Source organism: Oncorhynchus mykiss, chromosome 22, assembly GCF_013265735.2.
Source record: "Oncorhynchus mykiss isolate Arlee chromosome 22, USDA_OmykA_1.1, whole genome shotgun sequence".
In the NCBI taxonomy this organism is placed as follows: Eukaryota; Metazoa; Chordata; class Actinopteri; order Salmoniformes; family Salmonidae; genus Oncorhynchus; species Oncorhynchus mykiss.
In genome coordinates, this window is record NC_048586.1 from 1,789,557 (window position 1) to 1,815,371 (window position 25,815).

Consider the following 25,815-nt stretch of genomic DNA (forward strand, 5'->3'; position numbering starts at 1 on the left):
CGTTCGTGTATGTGTCCAAACACATTAATCGATCCATCACAAAACTGACACATTGCACACTGTCGTGAATGGTTATGGCAGGTGGCACGTCATACTCCCCCCAGCACCAAAACGGCTTCAAAACCAATGGATCCCCTTTAAAAAGCATTAGCCAAATATTTGGTTATTCCATGTACTGGGTAACGGATAACACACACTGCGTCGTTAATACGTGCAGCAAAAAAAGAGAGAATAAAATAACATGTTTTGTACACAGTGGCATGTAATTGTTGCTCCTGATGTTAGATTTACAAATGAAGTTCCCCATCGATCTCTCCGCTGACTACCCAGTCCCCCCGTCTTCGCCGAGCAGGTGACTCCAATTAACAAAAACGAGCCCGGAAAATTCACCCCATGATGCATTGCACCAAATCCGGCAAATCACCCAATAACCTAATCTCCCATGGCTGCCTGGGGGCTTTAAGTGAAGTGCCATAACTAATGCATGGAAACTCCACTCACTGTAATATACGTCTTGTTTGGGGCGGTGGTTTGTTTGTTTTAATTTCCCACAGCAAGCTTTTCAAAGGTTGACAGAGATTGTTCAACCAATCTTTGAAAATGGGCACTTTTGATGTTTTGCGAAAGTTTGAATGTATGCTTTCCTCCCAATGAATCAGGCACTCATCTTTTGAGAGAATTTTTATGTGAGAGACATTCTTGATATGTGTATGTTTTGCACCTTACACCAGTGCCGCTTGCTGTGGTTTCCATTTAATGAAACACCCTTTATGTATTTGTGTGTGTGTGTAGTTGCGTGTGTGTGAGTAGGTGAGTTTGTGAGTCGGTGTGTGTGTGTGTGTGTGTGTGTGTGTGTGTGTGTGTGTGTGTGAGTCGGTGTGTGTGTGTGTGTGTGCGTGTGTGTGTGTGTGAGTCGGTGTGTGTGTGTGTGTGTGCGTGCGTGTGTGCGTGCGTGCGTGCGTGCTTTTGTGTGCACGTTTTTGTATTTATTTTTTAACCTTTATTTAACCAGGCAAGTCAGTTAAGAACACATTCTTATTTGCAATGACGGCCTACCCCTGGCCAAACCCTCGCCTAACCCAGACAACGCTGGGCCAATTGTGCTCCGCCCTACGGGACTCCCGATTACGACCGGTTGTGATACAGCCCGGGATCAAACCAGGGTATGTCGTGACGCCTCTAGCACGGAGATGCAGTGCCTTAGACCGCTGCGCCACTCTGGAGTTTGTGCGTGTTCATGTGGGTGTGGGTGCCCTCCAGATACAAATAAATTGACATTACACAGTAGATAAAGCACTGCCTTTCTATAGAGAGAAGGGCAAAAGAGCTGCAAAATTCCATCTTTCTTTTGTGTACCGATGAGGAGTTAATACTGATTTTATGTAATTGAATTGCGCACGCTGGTGTTACGGAGGGCTGTGGCATCAGGGTGGGCGTTTGTTGTAAGAGAGAAATGTTCTGACATTGGGGGCAGGTTATGGGCAGCTTCGCATGTTAATTAACGATGAAGATCCTGACAATATGCAGAGGCATGGCAGCATTCAGCCAGTCGAGGCTGCCACTTCCTTTGCATATTAATAGACGCTTCATTATTATTTAATATGACAGCTGCTTCGAGGGCTACTATCAAGACCTCGTCACCGTTATTCCCCGTTTTCCAACTCTCCTTCCGTGATATTCTCCATTTGTTGAAATGGGGCGGCGCTCAGCAAAATGCCATTTTTCTTCCAGCTGGTGTGGTGTGGCCGACTCTGTACAACGCAACACTGGATCATGTGCATTATGCACCAAATGAAAGGAAATGGACTGAAGCAGCGATGGACTGACTACCTGGTCCAATGAGAAGCACACATTTTGTCTTTCCTGTTAATGATTTTTTTCAAACGTTGCCTGCCCTAATGAACATGACCCTGTTGTGCTGTTTGTTTGTGGCCAAAGAGGATTGTCTCTGTGTGTGTCTATGAGATGAGTCTGGCTGTCTGAATTTTCAAAGGTGACTTTGAAGGAATCCATGATGTCGGGATCATTTTGTTTGCAAAGTAATGAATGCAGATTAGGAGTAGGGAGTGGGATGGGCCGTTCATCATTTAGAATCCATGATGTCGGGATCATTTTGTTTACATAGTAATGAATCCAGATTAGGAGTCGGGAGTGGGATGGGCCGTTCGACATTTAGAATCCATGATGTCGGGATCATTTTGTTTACATAGTAATGAATGCAGATTAGGAGTCGGGAGTGGGATGGGCCGTTCGACATTTAGAATCCATGATGTCGGGATCATTTTGTTTACATAGTAATGAATGCAGATTAGGAGTCGGGAGTGGGATGGGCCGTTCGACATTTAGAATCCATGATGTCGGGATCATTTTGTTTACATAGTAATGAATGCAGATTAGGAGTCGGGAGTGGGATGGGCCGTTCGACATTTAGAATCCATGATGTCGGGATCATTTTGTTTACATAGTAATGAATGCAGATTAGGAGTCGGGAGTGGGATGGGCCGTTCGACATTTAGAATCCATGATGTCGGGATCATTTTGTTTGCATAGTAATGAATGCAGATTAGGAGTCGGGAGTGGGATGGGCCGTTCGACATTTAGAATCCATGATGTCGGGATCATTTTGTTTACATAGTAATGAATCCAGATTAGGAGTAGGGAGTGGGATGGGCCGTTCGACATTTAGAATCCATGATGTCGGGATCATTTTGTTTGCATAGTAATGAATGCAGATTAGGAGTCGGGAGTGGGATGGGCCGTTCGACATTTAGAATCCATGATGTCGGGATCATTTTGTTTACATAGTAATGAATGCAGATTAGGAGTCGGGAGTGGGATGGGCCGTTCGACATTTAGAATCCATGATGTCGGGATCATTTTGTTTACATAGTAATGAATCCAGATTAGGAGTAGGGAGTGGGGTGGGCCGTTCGACATTTAGACGTCCAGTCATTTTAATAGTTTGGAGATCTTGATACCTCCTTATTAGATTGAGTGTTAGGTGGGTGCGAGTTGCTGTATGAGAAAGTGACAATTGATCAGCTGAAATGAAACAATTATAGGAACAAAGGTTTCGATTTATAGAGTCTGTCACATGTTCTATGAAGATAGTGTGGGGGTCGGAAGGAGGGGGGTCGGGGTGGGTGGGTGGACAGTGTGATGGATTGAAAATGATAAAGAGGATAATCTACCTGTTTGAAACCATCTGCCTCAAATGAGACCAAGTCCGTTTAGATCCGCCTCTTGGCAGATCTTGGTAAATTTGCCAGTTTTTGTAAAACTTGTAAAATGTTCTGCCAAAAAGTGTCTCTTGGCAGACACGCCTTTCAGTAATTTCTCTCAACATCACAATGGATTATATCGCTGATGATTTGATCATATTTTTTATTCACAATAATCACTGAGTAGACAAAACATTAGGAACAACTGCTCTTTCCATGACATATACTGACCAGGTGAATCCAGGTGAAAGCTATGATCCCTTATGGATGTCACTTGTTAAATCCACCTCAGTCAGTGTACATGAAGGGGAGGAGACAAGTTAAAGAAGGATTTTAAGTCTTGAGACAATTGTGTATGTGTGGTATTCAGAGGATGAATGGGCAAGACAAAAGTTTTAAGTGCCTTTGAACAGGGTATAGGTGCCAGGCCCACCAGTTTGTGTCAAGAACTGTAATCCTGCTGGGTTTTTCCACGCTCAACAGTTTCCCATGTGTATCAAGAAAGGCCCACCACTCATAGGACATCCAGCCAACTTGACATAACTGTGTGAAGCTTTGGAGTCAACATGGGCCAGCATCCCTGTGGAACGCTTTCGACACCTCCTAGAACCTATGCCCCGAAGAATGTAGGCTGTTCTGAGGGCAAATGGGGGGGGTCAACTCAATATGAGGAAGGTGTTCTGAATATTTGGTATACTCAGTGTACGTCAGTACTACACTGTGGGTGAAAGATACATTCCAAATGCGTACATCACAATGCATCAGAGATATGCTGAACTCTAACAGTCCTTGGAGCTGCACCTGATTTGTGGAGGAATTTATTTTAGCAACAGCCCCGGAGGTGATTTCAATATTTACTCTGTAGTCTGCTCTGCATACGTCTCATTTGGAAAACAGTTGACTCTCAGCCATTAGACAGAAATTAAAGGTGACCTTCAGGCTGGGCAGTGGCCACATTTATTATGTGGAGAGAAGTATCACCTTCTTACCAAGCCTCTCTGTGTGTGTGTGTGTGTGTGTGTGTGTGTGTGTGTGTGTGTATGTGTGTGTGTGTGTGTGTGTGTGTCGTTTCTATGCATATGGAACAGCAGAGCAGCCAGTGCAAATGAGAGGGACCTCAGTGACAAGATGTGTACTGTTTGTCAATATGGTCCCAATATATTTTAAGATGCAAACAAGGCTGTAAATGATATGCACCTCCATGTCAGTGGCTCAGAGTGGCTATTGCCATCTGCATATCTGCTGCTTGAGAGAGGAGTTTAGTGTGTGTACATTTATGTGTGTGTGTTGTGAATTAGAGGTACATGTTCCATTTCTGCCTCTCCTTGTACTTACGTCACACAGCTAATAGCTGCTCTCGAGTCACGCCTCTGAAATGTGACAGCTAAGATAGACTCATATGTTGGCTTGTCCTGTCAAGAGTCTACATGTCAACCAAATTCCGTATGTACACTGTTTGTTTCAGGACAGATTTTTTTTAAATCGTTCAGCGGCAGACCATTTTACCTCAACGTTTTGGTTGAACTGCTATTTAATGGAATGTAGTATCTACAGTTGAAGTCGGAAGTTTACATACACCTTAGCCAAGTACATTTAAACTCAGTTTTTCACAATTCCTGACATTTAATCCAAGGTCAGTTAGGATCACCACTTTATTTTAAGAATGGGAAATGTCAGAATAATAGTAGAGGATGATTTATTTCAGCTTTTATTTCCTTCATCACATTCCCAGTGGGTCAGAAGTTTACATACACTCAATTAGTATTTGATAGCATTGCCTTTAAATTGTTTAACTTGGAGAGTTAAAGAGAGGGATATCTTCAACCACCAACTTACCTTGGGGGCCTGTAATAGAGTTAGAGACAGAGCATTCCAGTGGAGAGAGGGGAACCGGCCAGGAAGAGACAGCAAGGGCGGAGTCAGGTTTCTAGGCAGGTAACTGAGTCTCACTTTTTCAGTTCTGCCCACAAATTTTCCATAGGATTGAGGTCAGGGCTTTGTGATGGCCACTCCAATACCTTCACTTTGTTATCCTTAAGCCATTTTGTGTCCCACATATCCCAGAGAGGTTTTAAGCCATTTTGCCACAACTTTGGAAGTATCCTTGGAGTCATTGTCCATTTGGAAGACCCATTTGCGACCAAGCTTTAACTTCCTGACTGATGTCTTGAGATGTTGCTTCAATATATCCACGTAATTTTCCTACCTCATGATGCCATCTCTTTTGTGAAGTGCACCAGTCCCTCCTGCAGCTAAGCACCCCCACAGCATGATGCTGCCACCCCAGTGCTTCACAGTTGGGATGGTGTTCTTCGGCTTGCAAGCGTTCCCCTTTTTCCTCCAAACATAACAATGGTCATCATGGCCAAACAGTTCTATTTTTGTTTCATCAAACCAGAGGACATTTTTATGGCTTTTTTATGGCGGTTTTGGAGCAGTGGCTTCTTCCTTGCTGAGTGGCCTTTCAAGTTATGTCGTTACAGGATTCGTTTTACTGTGGATATAGATACTTTTGTGCCTGCTTCCTCCAGCATCTTCACAAGGTCCTTTGCTGTTGTTCTGTGATTGATTTTCACTTTTCACACCAAAGTACGTTCATCTCTAGGAGACAGAACACGTCTCCTTCCTGAGCGGTATGATGTCTGTGTGGTCCCATGGTGTTTATATTTGGGTACTATTGTTTGTACAGATGAAAGTGGTACCTTCATGCGTTTGGAAATTGCTCCTAACCGACTTGCCAAGACTATAGTTTGTTAACAACAAATTTGTGGAGTGGTTGAAAAACGACTCCAACCTACTGTAAGTGTATGTAAACTTCCGACTTCAACTGTAAATGTTAGCTACAGACCATTTCCTTTATAAACTGTTTCCTTCATACAACTGTTTTCCTTTACCCTTCTGGTCTCATGGTCTCATGGACCTAGGTTGCACCCTTTTCATCTCAGTGATATCTGCATCATTGAATGTGGAAAACTGTACTCAAGTCCTGTTTTGTTAACTATATCCGAATTTGGTTACAGGGTATTTAAATAAATAATGCTCTCATAGATTTTGTTTCGCCCTGGCCCTTTACGTAGGTGAAATTTGTTGATGAGCCTTTGTTCTTTCTGTATAACACTGTTTCTATTGCAAAATATATTGCAAAATCCTAAATTAGCTGTGTGACCATAGTAACCTCCAAGTTCACCATTAAGCTCGGGGCCCTGGGTCTGGACCCCGACCTGTGCAACTGGGTCCTGGACTTGGAGAAGGTAGGAAACAACACCTCCACTTTGCTGATCCTCAACACAGGGGCCCCACAAGTGTGCGTGCTCAGCCCCCTCCTGTACTCCCTGTTCACCACAACAGTGACAAGACAGCCTACAGGGAGGTGGTGAGAGCCCTGTCAGATTGGTGCCAGGAAAATAACCTCTCCCTCAACGTCAACAAAACAAAGGAGCTGATTGTGGACTTCAGGAAACAGCAAAGGCAGCACGTGTCTATCCACATCGACGGAACCGCAGTGGAGAAGGTGGAAGCTTCAAGTTCCTCGGCGTTCACATCACTGACAAACTGAAATGGTCCACCCACACAGACAGTGTGGTGAAGAAGGTGCAACAGTGCCTCTTCAACCTCAGGAGGCTGAAGAAATGTGGCTTGGCCCCTAAGACCCTCACAAACTTTTACAGATTCACAATCAAGAGCATCCTGTCAGGCTGTATCGCCGCCTGGTACGGCAACTGCACCGACCACAACCGCAGGGCTCTCCAGAGGGTGGTGTTGTCTGCCCAACACATAGTTTTGCAGTATTTTGAGCCAGGAGAGATTGACATGATTGCATGTCATTGCTATTAGCTCTCTGTGGAGTAGAGGAGGTCATGAGATCAATGCTCTGATACAAGCCTGTAAAGCCAACAGTGTTACAGACCTGGTCATTGTTCATGAAACCAGAGGACAGCCAGATGGCCTGGTGGTGTGCCACCTACCTTTTGGACCAGCTGCATACTTCACCCTTTACAATGTGGTAATGAGACATGATGTGCCGGACATTGAAACCATGCCTACCCCCACACTCATCTTTCACAACTTCTCTTCACGACTCGGCCAGAGGGTTTCCAATATCCTCAAGTATTTGTTCCTGCGTCAAAGGGCTAGCCATGCTGCTCTGTTGTCGGCCAACTGTCATTTGCCTATTTCCCTCTTTGTGGCACTTGACCATATAACTGGGCAGTAGTCCAACAAAACTAGGGCTTATAAGACTTGTTTGTTTATAGAAATGCAGAAACGCTTTATCACAGAAGGACCTATCCCCCCGTCTTAGCTACCGTTGCATGTATATGTTTTGACCATGACAGTTTGCATTCCAGGGAGTTTACACCTAGCAGTTCAATCACCTGTACTTGCTCCATTTCCACATTATTCAAAAACACACATCCTGTTTGCAAGTCCCATAATACGTTGTTTTGACTGACTCTTTGTGCAGTAGTCGTGTTTAAAATGCTTTTTAAATTACTATCGCATCTCTGTACCCAACACATACAATTATCTGGAAGGTCCAGATAATTGTACCCATAAAGTACCCAATTGTCTTACTTGAGTAAAAGTAAAGATTAATTCATAGAAAATGACTCAAGTAAAAGTGAAAGTCACCCAGTAAAATACTACTTGAGTAAAAGTCTAAAAATATTTGGTTTTAAATATAGTTAAGTATCAAAAGTTAAAGTGTATATATATATTTTTAAATGTCTTTATATTAAGCAAACCAGACAGCACAATGTTCTTGCTTTTTTAATGTACGGATAGCCAGGGGCACAGTTCAACACTCAGACAAAATTCACAAACTAAGTGTTTAGTGAGTCTACCAGATCAGGTGCAGTAGGGATGACCAGGGTTGTTCTCTTGATAAGTACATGAATTAGACAATTTTCCGGTACTTTTGGGTGTCAGGGAAAACGTAAGGAGTAAAAAGTACATTATTTTCTTTAGGAATGTAGTACAAGTTATAATAATAGTTATCATATTAATAGTAAAGTAAAGTACAGATACCCCTTAAGTAATACTTAAGTAAGAAAGGCACCTATTGGTAGATGGGTCAAAACAATAGCAGGCACTGAATATCCCTTTGAGCATGGTGAAGTTATTCATCACACTTTGGATGGTGTATCAGTACACCCAGTCACTACAAAGATACAGGAGTCCTTCCTAACTCAGTTACCGGAGAGGAAGGAAACCGCTCAGGGAATTCACCATGAGGCCAATGGTGACTTGAAAACAGTTGCAAAGTTTAATGGCTGTGATAGGATAAACATGAGGATGGATCAACAACATTGTAGTTACTCCACAATACTAACCTAAATGACAACGTGAAAAAAAGGAAGCCTGTACAGAATCAAAATACACTTTGTCATTGTGTGTATCAATAATCAATTTACAATTCAAGCTCTAACACACTCCTTCCGTGGCCTCCTACTGCTCTTAAACGCTAGTAAAACCAAATGCATGCTTTTCAACCGTTCGCTGCCTGCACCCACACGCCCGACTAGCATCACCACCCTGGATGGTTCCGATCTAGAATATGTGGACATCTATAAGTACCTAGGCGTCTGGCTAGACTGTAAACTCTCCTTCCAGACTCATATCAAACATCTCCAATCCAAAATCAAATCTAGAGTCGGTTTTCTATTTCGCAACAAAGCCTCCTTCACTCACGCCGCCAAACTTACCATAGTAAAACTACAAAATAGCTTCCAATACTCTACTCAGCAAACTAGATGCAGTTTATCACAGTGCCATCCGTTCTGTTACTAAAGCACCTTATACCACCCACCACTGTGACCTGTATGCTCTAGTCGGCTGGCCCTCGCTACATATTCGTCGCCAGACCCACTGGCTCCAGGTCATCTACAAGTCCATGCTAGGTAAAGCTCCGCCTTATCTCAGTTCACTGGTCACGATGGCAACACCCACCCGTAGCACGCGCTCCAGCAGGTGTATCTCACTGATCATCCCTAAAGCCAACACCTCATTTGGCCGCCTTTCGTTCCAGTACTCTGCTGCCTGTGACTGGAACGAATTGCAAAAATCGCTGAAGTTGGAGACTTTTATTTCCCTCACCAACTTTAAACATCTGCTATATGAGCAGCTAACCAATCGCTGCAGCTGTACATAGTCCATCTGTAAATAACCCACCCAATTCACCTACCTCATCCCCATACTGTTTTTATTTATTTACTTTTCTGCTCTTTTGCACACCAGTATCTCAACCTGCACATGACCATCTGATCATTCATTACTAAATTGTAATTATTCGCTCCTATGGCCTATTTATTGCCTACCTCCTCATGCCTTTTGTACACACTGTATGTAGACTCCTTTTTTTCTACTGTGTTATTGACTTGTTTATTGTTTACTCCATGTGTAACTCTGTGTTGTTGTCTGTTCACACTGCTATGTTTTATCTTGGCCAGGTCGCAGTTGTAAATGAGAACTCTTTCTCAACTAGCCTACCTGGTTAAATAAAGGTGTTCTCAACTAGCCTACCTGGTTAAATAAAGGTGTTCTCAACTAGCCTACCTGGTTAAATAAAGGTGTTCTCAACTAGCCTACCTGGTTAAATAAAGGTGTTCTCAACTAGCCTACCTGGTTAAATAAAGGTGTTCTCAACTAGCCTACCTGGTTAAATAAAGGTTAAATTAAAAACTAAAAACAACAACAAAATGTGGAATAAGTGATAAGGGATATGAATACTTTCTGAAGGCACTGTACACACGCATACCCCCCCCCCCCCCCCCCCCCCCCACACACACACACACACACACACAAACACACACTTCCACGCACATACAACAACCCCCCGCCCATAAGCAGAAATAATGGCATGCCATCGCATATATGTTTTCCTGAATTCATCTGTTCCTATCAAAGCACACAGTGACGTCAATACAGTGTTAGTTGGGAGAGAGAGAGCCAGCAACACGTTCATAGCAATCACATGTACAAAACAACATCTCGTCTACTTGGTAACCTGCTGTAAAGCTATTTCATGTCATAAGATGTCTACCAGCCAGTGGGGGAACAGGCTGCGTAGAGTTACACAGTAACGTTGTGATGTTGTCAGCAGCATGAAATGCTCCTCTCATAGAACATGGGACTGGTATTTTGTGCTACGCCAACATGTTTTCCGTTCAAGTATTTATGTTTTAATACAGTATATAATAAGTTTGTAATTAAACATATAGACACTACTGTTGAAAAGTTTGTGGTCACTTAGAAATGTCCTTGTGTTTGAAAGAAAAGCACATTTTTTTGTCCATTAAAATAACATCAAATTGATCAGAAATACAGTGTCTACATTGTTAATGTTGTAAATGACTATTGTAGCTGGAAATGGTAGATGTTTAATGGAATATCTACATAGGCGTACAGAGGCCCGTTATCAGCAACCATCACTCCTGTGTTCCAATGGCACGTTGTGTTAGCCAATCCAAGTTTATCATTTTAAAATGCTAATTGATCATTAGAAAACCCTTTTGCAATTATGTTAGCACAGCTGAAAACTATTATCCTGATTAAAGAATCAATAAAACTGTCCTTCTTTAGACTAGTTGAGTATCTGAAGCATCAGCATTTGTGGGATTCAGCTACAATAGTCATTTACAACATTAACAATGTCTACACTGTATTTCTGATCAATTTGATGTTGTTTTAATTGTACAAAAAAATTGATTTTCTTTCAAAAACAAGGACATTTCTAAGTGACCCCAAACTTTTGAACGGTAGTGTGTGTACAGTTGTATTCTTGATGTATGTACTGTACATATTCAGTATGTAATATGCTGTATGCATGCATGAATAGTTCTCTTATCTCTTTGACGCTCCGACAACACATGTAGAAGGTCTTCAGGTTATATTTGTATGATGCCCTTTCTTTTGATGCGTACACATTTCGTGATACTGTAGGATACAGACAGAAGAGTAACAAGAAGTGTGTGACAGAATGGCAGTGGGACTGGGGTACACAGGTGTATGTATATGTGCTGTAGGAAGATGCTCTAACCTCTAGACCAGGAATAGGCAACTAGATTCAGCCATGGTCCGAGTGGATGGTCGGGGCCTTGAACATGATTATAATCATTTGTACACAGCAAATTGCCCGAACACTTTATGATAAAGTTCCATAATAAATGTATATTTGTAAATGCTTGTTGTTCATTATGTGTGAATAATTCCTAAGATCATTCACACGATGTTTAATATAAAACCTTTTTAAAAGCCTTTAAAAAAGATGCCGCCGCCCCTCGTTCTAGACCCACGAAGTATAGCATTCTAAGTGTGTATCTAACTGTGTCCTGTTCTCTCTGGTGCGGGGTGTCCAGGGCTGACAGCAGCGGCGGCGGCAGCTGCCAACGCGGCCATCGCCGAGGCCATGAAGGTGAAGAAGATCAAGCTGGAGGTGATGAGCAGCTACCACAGCAACGCCAACCAGCATGGGGCCGATGGCGAGAACGGAGATCTCAGCTCCAGCGTGGGTGAGTCAGTCAGTGTGACCTTCATACACACAGATGCAAGTGCACATGAACACTCACACAAAGACATGCATCCAGATATCAATGCAGGTATGAATACATATGCAGACGCACAGACACACACACAGACACACACACACACACACACACACACACACACACCACACACACACACACACACACACACACACACACACACACACACACACACACACACACACACAGAGAGACACACATACACACACACACACACAGACACACACAGACACACACACACACACACACACACACACACACACACACACACACACACACACACACACACACACACACACACACACACACACAGAGAGACACACATACACACACACACACACAGACGGAGACACACACACACACACACACACACACACACAGACGGAGACACACACACACACACACACACACACACACAGACGGAGACACACACACACACACACACACACACAGACGGAGACACACACACACACACACACACACAAAGACATGCATCCAGATATCAATGCAGGTATGAATACATATGCAGACGCACAGACACAGACACAGACACACACACACACACACACACACACACACACACACACACACACACACACACACACACACACACACACACACACACACACACACACACACACACACACACACACACCACACACAGAGACACACACACACACACACACACACACACACACACACACACACACAGACACACACACACACACACACACAAAGACATGCATCCAGATATCAATGCAGGTATGAATACATATGCACACACACACACACACACACACACACAGAGACACACACACAGAGACAGACACACACACACACACACAGACACACTCACACAAAGACATGCATCCAGATGTCAATGCAGGTATGAATACATATGCAGACGCACAGACACAGACACACACACACACACACACACACACACACACACACACACACACACACGCATAAGCAAGGCGAGGATCAGAGTTTGCAGATCTCATCTACATACAGCTCGTGTTGAAACAATGCTGTACATTCGCCACTCCAAGAATCAATGCACCCGTACAGTAGCTGTCAAGCTAAGGTTCTGGAGTCCCAACATAACTATTCTTGCAAGTGTGGAGCCCAATGTAGGTAGTTCAGAGAATGCAGGTCCAGTTGAAACATCTACAAACTATTTTTTGTTTTCCTTTTATTTATTTATTTGTACAATTGTTGTGCATTTGAATATAGATCTAAACACATTGTCTAAGTCTTTGTAATGCAATGGTACATTCTGTCTCTACTGCACTGTAAAATCCCATCTAAAAACAACATAGAGGTTGTTAAATACTACTATTTAATCCATAAACACTGTATCCCAAAGCTATTAGCCATTAACTCAGTCTCTAATTTCTTTAATTTAATCATTGCTTTTTCAATATGTGCCATTTCAATTAATTATTAGCCCAGAAATACAGACAGATTTAGCTAATATTGCCACCGAGCCACTTAGTGTACTGTGGAAAATGATAATATAGTGATGAATTATTATGAGCCCATTACAAATTATAGGATCCATGTAATCCCTAAAGCTTTGATTCGCTAAATAGTGTTTTCGATTCACTTACTCTTGCTAAGTGTCTCGATTCATGAATACATTTCGACAGAAGTACTAAGCAGTATGAACAAAGAAGCACAATACTTAAAAAAAAAATGTTGTACGGTTTTATTTGATATTTTTTAAACAATACAAAACATACACATACAAATGACAACATCATACAAACATCAATTACATCACACACCCCCCCCATCTCCAGTGCCCACATCACTTTCCACTACATGGCCTGAAACTTCACCATTTTGTTTCTCTCCGTAGCCCACGCAGTTTCAACATTGAAATCATATTTTCCAATGTGTTAATATTGGCTGATTGATTTCCAGGTTTTTAGTATACCTGTTTTCAAGATGAGTGATGAGAAGAGAATTGTCCAGTCCACTGGGTAACTCACTATGTCACTCCTATGTCATGTCTTGAAATATGCAGAATGATGGATTTAAAATAAGTTTACGTTAGAATACTTCTGACACCCAACGTTCTAGCTCCGCCCACGACTTCCAGACTTTATAGCGTTCCCTGAAAGCATGGATTATTGAGTCATTATGTGTTTTACACTTATGACATGACTCTGCCGTTGTGCTGTAGAATTTGTGAATTGTGTCTCCTGTATAATACATTCTATACGTTAGCTTATACTGGGTTAAGCATAACTTTTAATGAACTGTAATTTCGTTAGTTATGCTCCAACTTTCCCTCCATCTACATTGGTCAGTCCAAAATGACGTATTAATTCTGCCATGGAAATAAATGTATTTCCGTTTCCCAAATTATTTACAGTTTCTATGCCTTTAGTTTTCCATCTGGACCAATTTACCAGTGAATTGTGAAAAGCTATCCAAGGATTGTTCCATAAGGTTGTGTTTTTTAGGGAGTGATATTGGTTCTTGTTGAGTCCGTTTCATTTACTTCCATATTGTTATATTGTTTTTAACTATGAAGTTGTTAATATTCTTAGCTTTATCCTGTGAAAACAGAAACGTAAAAAGATTCTGGGGATGAGCATCTTCAGTATGTAACCATTGTTCCTCTTTAGTGCATTTAACTACATAGGTAAAAGCCTTGGGTAGCGTGTTTATTCAATTCCAGATCTGGAAGGTTAAAACCACCCTCAGACTTAGGAAGATGTCAAATGTCTGTTATGGTGACTGAGTATACTTTTTTAAAGAATGTCTTCGGTGGGGTATTGCTATTACCCAGAATACATGTAAAAACATTGGGAGCCATGCTGGTTTATTCTACCTGTAAGACTTATGGGAAGATTGTTCCATTTCATTAGATCTGCTTTCATGTCGTTGAAATGGGATAAAGTTGTCTTTATATATTTGTGTGTTTGTTGTCACTTATTGAGTATCCTAAATATTTGTTGTGGTCTACTTAAAGGATTGCCGATCTGCTTTCATACTTTTTGCATGAGCTCTAAAGTCATCAATCCACGAGAATAGACCAATAAAAAGAAAGACAACGACAAATGAGAAAACAAGGCCACGCGGTTACCAAAATCAAGACAAATGCAAATAAGAGCTAATAAGAATGACAATGGAGTTAATAAGAAACTGTTTTATCTTTTTACAGTATAAACTGAAACCTTGAGCACATGGCCTGCCAGCCACACATAAGATCGCACTCCTTGAAGAATCATCATTCTGTTGAAGGGAGCAGTGGTGTGTGCGCGTGTACATGTCTGTGTGTGTGTGTGTGTGTGTGTGTGTGTGTACGTGTCTGTGTTTATTTGTGTGTGCGCGTGTACCTGTCTGTGTTTATTTGTGTGTGTGTGTGTGTGTGTGTGTGTGTGTGTGTGTGTGTGTGTGTGTGCGCGTGTACATGTCTGTGTTTATTTGTATGTGTGTGTGTGTGTGTGCGCGTGTACATGTCTGTGTTTATTTGTGTGTGTGTGTGTGTGTGTGCGCATGTACATGTCTGTGTGTGTGTATGCATGAGTGTGGATCCGCATGCATATGTGTGTGTTGGTGTGGATACGCGGGCCACGGCATTAGCTCCCTGAGTGAAATATATGGCGGGGACGCCTCTCGGCCCCATCCACAATCAATTGGATTATTTTCCTTTAATATTTACTCACAGCGATGAGATGCTTGTGTGCATGGTGATGAACAGTCTGCCACTGGCATTTGAAGGTGACCTGTCACTGTGTATGGACAAATCTCTCGCTCGCGGAAATGTAGAAAATAAATCATTAGGGGCTAGGCAGGGAGACAGACATTCTCTCTCTCTCTCTATCTATTTCTCTCTTTCTATACCCGTCTCCCTCTCTCTCTTTCTCTCCTTCTTCCCCCTCTCGCTTACTCTCCCCGGATTTAAATCGCTCTCAGATTTATGATTTGTATGAATGCTTTGTTTCGTTGCTGATAAAAATGATGTTTGGTACTGAAGCCATCCTGATATTGATTACTGGGTGTTGCAGAAATGTCTTGTTTATTTCGGCCAGTCTTGTGTGACAGGGTGTCCAGCCGAAGTCATCTTAATCAGTGGTTCTCAATCCTCTCCTAGGGGACCCCCAGACATTCCTGGTGTTTGATCTATTCCACAGCTAGTACACTCAATTCAACTGGTCAACTCATTATGTGAATCAGGTGAGCTAGTTGAGGGCTACAACATCATTGTGAAACGTCCGGGGGTCCCTAAGGACAGAGTTTGAGAACCATTGATCTAGATAATCAGCAGGATATATATGGCCCTAGTAAAGTCTCTTTAGATGGGCCACAGAGAGAGAAATTCATATTTAACCAACATTTATGAAAGAAACACAACATTCCTTTAATGTTATGGCCTACAGTAGTATAGTATAGTCTGTTCAGATGGACTGTGGAGAGAGAGCATGTTTAAAAAGGAACACAACATTCCTTTAATGTTATGGCCTACAGTAGTATAGTATAGTCTGTTCAGATGGACTGTGGAGAGAGAGCATGTTTAAAAAGGAACACAACATTCCTTTAATGTTATGGCCTACAGTAGTATAGTATAGTCTGTTCAGATGGACTGCGGAGAGAGAGCATGTTTAAAAAGGGAAAGCAACATTCCTTCGATGTTCCTTCAACATTATGCAGTTAGTATACTCTCAGATGGGCCAGGGAAAGAGAGCAACATTTAAGCAATGTTTAAAAAGAGAAAGCCAAAGTTTCTTCAACATTTAAAAGGAAAAAGCAACATTCCATCGATGTTTAAATTGGTAGTTGTACATAAAGGTTTGTTTGAATAGACCAGGAAGGGTCAGCTATTATCAAATGGAATTTCTCCTCAGATACTTACCCGGTTAAATGAACTTGTCAAGGGATCTCTTTTACTGAAAGGAAATGTATTGCGTTAAGTAGTCATGTTTGTGAAGGGATCTCTTTTACTGAAAGGAAACGAATTGCGTTAAAACAAAAAAGTAACCTATTCCATTGTAGAATTAATATGGCGCCAGAGAACAAAGCTGACGTTTTATTCCTAACCAATTGTGTTTTTTTGTTTGTTTCTTTGCCTTTTTTTACTTATTTTTTTACTTATTTTGTACATAATGTTGCTGTTACCGTCCTTATGACCGAAAATAATCTTTGGAAAATAAAATTGATGACGTACTGCGGAAGATTAAACTACCAACGGGACATTCAAAACTGTTGTATCTCTTGCTTCACGGAGTCGTGGCTAAATGACCACATTATCAACATAACAGCTGGCTGGTTATACGCTGTATAGGAGGATAGTACAGCGGCATCTGGTAAGACAAGGGGCGGCTAACTATGTATTTATGTAAATAAAGGCTGGTGCACAATATCTAAGGAAGTCTCGAGGTTTTGCTCATCTGAGGTAGAGTATCTCATGATAAGCTGTGGACCACACTATATACCTAGAGAGTTTTCATCTGTATTTTTCGTAGCTGTCTACATACCACCACAGACAGATGCTGGCACTAAGACCGCACTGAATGAGCTGTATTCTGCCATAAGCAAACAGGAAAATGCCCACCCAGAGGTGGAGCTCGTAGTGGCCGAGAACTTTAATACAGGGAAACTTAAATCCATTTTTACCAAATTTCTGTCAGCATGTTAAATGTGCAACCAGAGGGAAGAAAAACTCTGGACCACCTTTACTCCACACACAGGGACACATACAAAGCTCTACCTCGCCCTCAAATTTGGCAAATCTGACCATAATCATATCCTCCAGATACCTGCTTACAAGCAAAAACTAAAGCAGGAAGCACCAATGACTAGATCAATAAAAAAGTGGTCAGATGAAGCAGATGCTAAACCACAGGACTGTTTTGCTAGCACAGACTGGAATATGCTACGGGATTCTTCCGATGGCATTGAGGAGTACACCACATTAGTCACGCCGCCAAACTTACCCTATTGAAACTGACTATCCTACCGATCCTCGACTTCGGCGATGTCATCTACAAAATGGCTTCCAATACTCTACTCAGCAAACTGGATGCAGTTTATCACAGTGCCATCTGCTTTGTTACTAAAGCACCTTATACCACCCACCCCGCGACTTGTATGTTCTAGTCGGCTGGCCCTCGCTACATATTCGTCGCCAGACCCACTGGCTCCAGGTCATCTACAAGTCCATGCTAGGTAAAGCTCCGCCTTATCTCAGTTCACTGGTCACGATGGCAACACCCACCCGTAGAACGCGCTCCAGCAGGTGTATCTCACTGATCATCTCTAAAGCCAACACCTCATTTGGCCGCCTTTCCTTCCAGTTCTCTGCTGCCTGTGACTGGAACGAATTGCAAAAATCTTTGAAGTTGGAGACTTTTATCTCCCTCACCAACTTTAAACATCTGCTATCTGAGCAGCTAACCGATCGCTGCAGCTGTACATAGTCCATCGGTAAATAGCCCACCCAATTTACCTACCTCATGCCCATACTGTTTTTATTTATTTACTTTCCTGCTCTTTTGCACACCAGTATCTCTACCTGCACATGACCATCTGATCATTTATCACTCCAGTGTTAATCTGCTAAAATTGTAATTATGTGTCTACCTCCTCATGCCTTTTGCACACAATGTATATAGACTCCTTTTTTAATAAAAAAAAAATTATACTGTGTTATTGACTTGTCTATTGTTTACTCCATCTGTGTTGTTGTCTGTTCACACTGCTATGCTTTATCTTGGCCAGGTCGCAGTTGTAAATGAGACCTTGTTCTCAACTAGCCTACCTGTTTAAATAAAGGTTAAATAAATAAATAAATAAATTAAAGTCACTTGCTTCATCGAAAAGTGCATCTATGATGTCGTCGCCACAGTGACCGTACGCACATACCCCAACCAGAAGTAATGGATTACAGGCAACATCCGCACTGAGCTAAAGGATAAAGCTGCCGCTTTCAAAGAGCGGGACACTAACCCGGAAGCTGAGAAATCCCTCTATGCCCACCAAAGAACCATCAAAAGGCAAGGCGTCAGTACAGGACAAAGATCGAATCGTACTTCACCGGCTCTGACGCTCGTCTGATATGCAGGACTTGCAAACCATTACGGACTAGACAGCCGAGAGCTGCCCAGTGACACGAGCCTGCCAGACGGATTACCAGGATGTGTACTCCGAGCATGTGCTGACCAACTGGCATGTGTCTTCACTGACCTTTTCAACCTCTCCCTGTCCGAGTCTGTAATACTAACATGTTTCAAGCAGACATCCATAGTCCCTGTGCCCAAGAACACTAAAGTAACATGCCTAAATGACTACCAACCCGTAGCACTCACGTCTGTAGCCATGAAGTGCTTTGAAAGGCTGGCATGGCTCACATCAACACCATCAACACCATTATCCCAGAAACCCTAGACCCACTCCAATTTGCATACCTCCCTAAAAGATCCACAGATTATGCTATCTCTATTGCACTCCACACTGCCCTTTCCCACCTGGACAATAGGAATACCTGTGAGAATGCTTTTCATTGGGGTGACAGGTAGCCAAGTGGTTATAGCGTTGAACGAGTAACCGAAAGGTTCCAAGACGAGGTAAAAATCTGTCAGTCTGCCCCAGAACAAGGCAGTTAATCCACTGTTCCAAGGCCATCATTGAAAATAAGAATGTGTTCTTAACTGACTTGCTAGTTAAATAAAGGTAAAACAAATATAAAAATAAATTGACAACAGCTCAGCGTTCAACACCATAGTGCCCTCAAAGCTCATCATTAAGCTATGGACCCTTGGACTAATCTCTTTCTGCAACTGGATCCTGGACTTCCTGACGGGCCACCCCCAGGTGGTAAGGGTAGGTTTCAACACATCTGCCACGCTGATCCTCAACACAGGGGCCCCTCAGGGGTGTGTGCTCAGTCCCCTCATGTACTCCCTGTTCACTCATGACTACATGGCCAGGCACGACTCCAACACAATCATTAAGTTTGCCGATGATACAACAGTGGTTGGCCTGATCACCAACAACGACGATACAACCTATGGGGAGGAGGTCAGAGACCTGGCAGTGTGGTGCCAGGACAACAACCTCTCCCTCAATGTGATCAAGACAAAGGAGATGATTGTGGACTACAGGATAAATATGACCGAGCACGACCCCATTCTCATCGATGAGGCTGTGGTGAAGCAGGTTGAAAGCTTCAAGTTCCTTGGTGTCCACATCACCAACGACCTAACATGGTCCAAGGACAACAAGAGAGGCTTGAAGAGGGTACGATAAAACCTTTTCACCCTGAAGGAGACTGAAAAGATTTGGCATGGGTCCTCAGATCCTCAAAAGGTTCTACAGCTACACCATCGAGAGTTACCTGACTGGTTGCTTCACTACCTGGTATATGGCAACTGCTCGGCCGCCGACCACAAGGCCCTGCAGAGGGTAGTGCGTACGGCCCAGTACATCACTGGGGTCAAGCCTCCTGCCATCCAGGACCTCTATACCAGGCAGTGTCAGAGGAAGGCCCCCCCCCCCCCCCCCCCCCCCCCGTATATTGTCTTGCTATTGTTATTTTACTGCTGCTCTTTAATATTTCTTATTCTTATTTGTATTTTTTAAAACTGGATTGTTGGTTAGTGGCTCTTAATTAAGCATTGCACTGTAAGGTCTATGCTCTACCTGTTGTATTTGGCGCATGTGACTAATACATTTTGATTTGATTTGAATTACAACAACTCATTTGACACATGCCATGAAGAGCATAAACATTTTGCTCATGTTTGCAATATAATCTGCTCCACTCTCAGCACTCAGGCCCTTGTTGATGATACTGCTCAAGCTAATGCTTACACTGCTGGGCATTAGAGCAGTGCTTACAGGACAGTGCTGATGAGGAAGTGAATTAATGTTCTCTTTTAAAGAGAGCGAGTTCATAGATTTTCAAAAGGGTTGATAGTGATAATGACATTGTAACTATTGAAATACGTAATACTACTACTAATAGTTTCAGACAAAAGCAGAGACAGTGGCAGAGACAGAGCAGCAGATACCGGCATACAAGTCAGAGGCAAAGCAGAGACAGATAGAGGTAGCATTAGAGGCAGAGGCAGGGACAGAAACAAAGGGAGGGGCAGAGGCAGACACAGAGGCAGACACAGAGGCAGACACAGAGGCAGACACAGAGGCAGTCACAGGCAGAGGACGAACCAGAGACAGAGACAGAGCTAAAAACAGAAGCAGAAGAATTTACAGAGGCAGACAAAGCCAGAGGTAGAGACAGAGGCTGAGACAGGGAGTGAAGGACACCTTGTTCTGTTGGTGGAGTAGGATTGCTTTGCGTCTTTGTGTTGACGTCAATGGAACAGGCTAAAGTTTCTCTCCCCCACATCAGAGAGAGAGAGAGAGAGAGAGCGCTTGTTCTCTGATTAGACAAACAGTTTGTCTCTCACTCTCTTTGATTCTCTGTGGCAGTCTTTCGAATGAGGTGGTATGTGTTGGTTTCAAAGGGGGTTCAGAGGCCCTCTCGATGTGTACAATGTGGATTGTTCTTGTGGCTTTCAGGAAATGACACAATTACAGATCACAGACCCAGGTAGAGCATGTGGGGCACTAGGCCTTTCAGTTGGATAAACAGCCTGCTGAATCAAACCAAAATGTATTTGTTGCGTACACAGTTTAGCATATGTTATAGAAGTTGCAGCAAAATGCTTACGTTACTAGCTCCTAAAAATGCAGTAATGTCAAACAGGTACACAAATAATACATTTATAGAACAAGAAAACAGAAAGAACAACAAGAAATCAAGAAATGTCAGAACGAATCCAGTAACAGCCTAATTAGCACTGTAACAGTGATCCAAATGCAATCTACAGTTGAAGTCGGAGGTTTACATACACCTTAGCCAAGTACATTTAAACTCAGTTTTTCACAATTCCTGACATTTAATCCAAGTAAGATTTCCCTGTTTTAGGTTATTTAGGATCACCACTTTATTTTAAGAATGTGAAATGTCAGAATAATATTTGAGAGAATTATTTATTTAAGCATTTATTTCTTTCATCACATTCCCAGTGGGTCAGAAGTTTACATACACTCAATTTGTATTTGGTAGCATTGCCTTGGGTCAAACATTTTGGGTAGTCTTCCACAAGCTTCCCACAATAAGTAGGGTGTATTTTGGCCCATTCCTCCTGACAGAGCTGGTGTAACTGAGTCAGGTTTCTAGGCCTCCTTGCTCACACATGCTATTTTCAGTTCTGCCCACACATTTTCTATAGGATTGAGGTCAGGGCTTTGTGATGGCCACTCCAATACCGTGACTTTGTTGTCCTTAAGCCATTTTGCCACCACTTTGGAATTATGCTTGGGGTCATTGTCCATTTGGAAGACCCATTTGCAACCAAGCTATATCTTTCTGACTGATGTCTTGAGATGTTGCTTCAATATATCCACATAGTTTGCCTTCCTCATGAATCAATCTATTTTGTGAAGTGCACCAGTCCCCCCTGCAGCTAAGCATCCCCACAACATGATGCTGCCACCCCCGTGCCTCACGGTTGTGATGGTGTTCTTCGGCTTGCAAGGCTCCCCCTTTTTCTTCCAACCATAACGACGGTCATTATGACCAAACAGTTCTATTTCTGTTTCATCAGACCAGAGGACATTTCTCCAAGAAGTAAGATCTTTGTCCCCATGTGCAGTTGCAAACCGTAGTCTGGCTTTTTTAATGTTTTGGAACAGTGGCTTCTTTCTTGCTGAGCGGCCTTTCAGGTTATGTCGATATAATACTCGTTTTACTGTGAATATAGATACTTTTGTACCTGTTTCCTCCAGCATCTTCACAAGGTCCTTTGCTGTTGTTTTGGGATTGATTTGCACTTTTCGCACTAAAGTACGTTCATCTCTAGGAGACAGAACACGTCTCCTTCCTGAGTGGTATGACGGCTGCATGGTCCCATGGTGTTTATACTTGCGTACTATTGTTTGTACAGATGAACGTGGTACCTTCGGGTGTTTGGAAATTTCTCCCAAGGATGAGCCAGACTTGAGGAGGTCTACAATTTTTTTGTGAGGTCTTGGCTGATTTCTTTTGATTTTCCCATGATGTCAAGCAAAGAGGCACTGAGTTTGAAGGTAGGCCTTGAAATACATCCACAGGTACACCTCCAATTGACTCAAATGATGTCAATTAGCCTATCAGAAGCTTCTAAAGCCATTGCTAAAGCCATTTCTGGAATTTTCCAAGCTGTTTAAAGCCACAGTCAACTTAGTGTATGTCAACTTCTGACCCACTGGAATTGTGATACAGTGAATTATAAGTTAAATAATCTATTTGTAAACAATTGTTGGAAAAATTACTTGTGGCATGCACAAATGTCCTAACCGACTTGCCAAGACTGGACATGTTCTGGCTTAAGCAGGGGGACTTGTCTGGCCCTGCAGGATTTGAGGTGACCAAGAACCCAATGGTCACTCTGACAGTGCTCTATAGTTCCTCTGTGAAGATGGTGGAAACTTCCAGAAGGACAACCATCTCTGCAGCACTCCACCAATCAGGCCTTTATGGTAGAGCGGCCAGACGGAAGCCACTCCTCAGTAAAAGGCACATGACAGCCCGCTTGGAGTTTGCCAAAAGGCACCTAAAGACTCTCAGACCATGAGAAACAAGATGCTCTGGTCTGATAAAACCAAGATTGAACTCTTTGGCCTGAATGCCAAGCGTCACGTCTGAAGGAAACATGGCGCCATCCCTACGGTCAAGCATGGTGGTGACAGCATCATGCTGTGGGAGTGTTTTTCCTCAGCAGGGACTGGGAGACTAGTCAGGATCGAGGGAAAGATGAACGGAGCGAAGTACAGAGAGATCCTACATGAAAACCTGCTCCAGAGTGCTCAGGACCTCAGACTGTGTCGGAGGTTCACCTTCCAACAGGACAACGACCCTAAGCACACAGCAAAGACAATGCAGGAGTGGCTTCAGGACAAGTCTCTGGATATCCTTGAGTAGCCCAGGCAGAGCCCGGACTTGAACCTGATCAGACATCTCTGGAGAGACAAGAAAATAGCTGTGCAGCAACGCTGCCCATCCATCCTGACAGAGCTTGAGAGGATCTGCAGAGAAGAATGGGAGAAACTACCCAAATACAGGTGTGTCATACCTAAGAGTCATTCCTAATAAGACTTGAGGCTTTAATCCCTACCAAAGGTGCTTCAACAAAGTACTGAGTAAAGGGTCTGAATAATTATGCAAATGTGATAGTTCTGTTGTTTTTTTCCAAAACCCAGTTTTATCTTATGGGGTATTGTGTGTAGATTGATGTGGGGAAAAACATGTTTTTTTTTATCAATTTTAGAATCAGGCTGTAACCTAACGAAATGTGAAAAAAGTCAAGGGGTCTGAATATTTTTTGAAGTGGGTAAAAAGGTATGTGAACATGTTTTAAGTGGCCAGTGTTCAATAGCTCTATGTACATAGGGCAGTGGTCTCTAAGTTGCAGGGCAGAGTACTCGATGGTAGCCGGCTAGTGACACTGTCTGAGCTTCAAGGCAGGGTACTGGGCAGAGGCCGGCTAGTGGTGACTTGTTACCATTTGATGGCCTGGAGATTGAAGCTCTTTATCAGTCTCTCAGTCCCAGCTGGGGTCCTTGATGATCTTCTTAGCCTTCCAGTGACACCAGGTGTTGTAGATGTGTTGGAGGGCAGCCAGTGTGTCCCCGTTGATATGTTGGGCTGACCTCAACACCCTCTGGAGATCCTTGTGGTTGTGAAGGTGCAATTACCGTACCAGGCGGTGATACAGCCTGACAGGATGCTCTCAATGGTGCATCTGTAGAAGTTTGTGAGGGCACAAGCCACATTTCCTCATTCTTCTCAGGTTGAGGAGGCGCAGTGATGTGCACGCTGAGGAACTTGAAGCTTTTAATCCTCTCCACTGCATCCCCATCAATGTGATTGGGGGTGCGCTTTCTCTGCTGTCTCCTGTAGCCCACGTTCACAGAGAGGTTATTTTCCTGGCACCACTCCGCCAAGGCACTCACCTCCTCCCTGTAGGCTGCCTAGTTGTTGTCGGTCATCAGGCCTACCACTGTTTTGTCGTCAGCAAACTTACCGATTGGGTTGGAGACTTGCATGGCCACGCATTAATGGGTGAACAGGGAGTACAGGAGGGGCTGAGCATCACCTCTGTGGGGCCCCCTTAATGAGGATCAGCGTGTCGGAAGTGTTGTTGCCTACCTTCACCACTTGGGGTCAGAATGTCAGGAAGTCCAGGATGCAGTTGCACTGGGAGGGGTTCAGACCCAGGGCCCTGAGCTTAGTGATGAGCTTGGAGGGCACTACGGTGTTGAAGGCCGAGCTGTATTTGATGAACACCATTCTTACATAAGTATTCCTCTTGTACAGGTGGGATAGGGTAGTGTGCAGTGCAATGGCGATTGTGTCATCCGTGTATCTATTGGAGAGGTATGAAAACTGTAGTGGGTCTAGGGTGTCAGGTAAGATGGAGGTGATATAGTCCTTAACTAGCCTCTCAAAGCACTTCGTGATTAGAGAAGTGAATGCTATGGGGTGATATTCATTTAGTTCAGTTACATTCACTTTCCTGGGTACAGGAATGATGGTGGACATCTTGAAGCAAGTGGAGACAGCAGACTGGGATAGTGAGAGATTGAATATGTCCGTAAACCCTCTAGCCAGCTGGTATGCGCATGCTCTCAAGACGTTGCTTGGGTTGCCTTCTGGGCCGGCAGCCTTGCGAGGGTTAACATATTTAAATATCTCACTTACGTTAGCCACGAAGACCTTGTGAGATGCTCAGTGATGTTTTCCTCATAATGTGTGAAGAAGGTGTTTAGCTTGTCCGGAAGCGTGGTGTCAGTGTCCTCGATGTAGCTGGCTTTTGCTTTATAATCCATGATTGTTGGAGTCCCAGCCACATGTGTACTGTGTCTGAGCCATTGAATTGCCACTCCACTTTATCTCTATGCTAACATTTTGCTATTTTAATCGCCTTACGGTCTGTTTGGGCACGTCCATGTTCACAGTCACCCGGGAAGAATGGAGCTGCCTCCTCTGTTTC

The 25,815-nt window shown here is 43.2% G+C and overlaps 1 protein-coding gene across 3 annotated transcripts in view; it reads left to right on the forward strand.

Moving 5' to 3' along the window:
- Positions 1-25,815, forward strand: part of dachd (dachshund d) — a 334,285-nt gene that overhangs the window by 186,084 nt on the left and 122,386 nt on the right. For all 3 annotated transcript variants that reach the window (XM_036958501.1, XM_036958503.1, XM_036958502.1), the window contains exon 3: positions 11,576-11,728. In XM_036958501.1, coding sequence (XP_036814396.1) covers positions 11,576-11,728 — 153 coding nt within the window. The remainder of the gene's footprint in view (positions 1-11,575; positions 11,729-25,815) is intronic.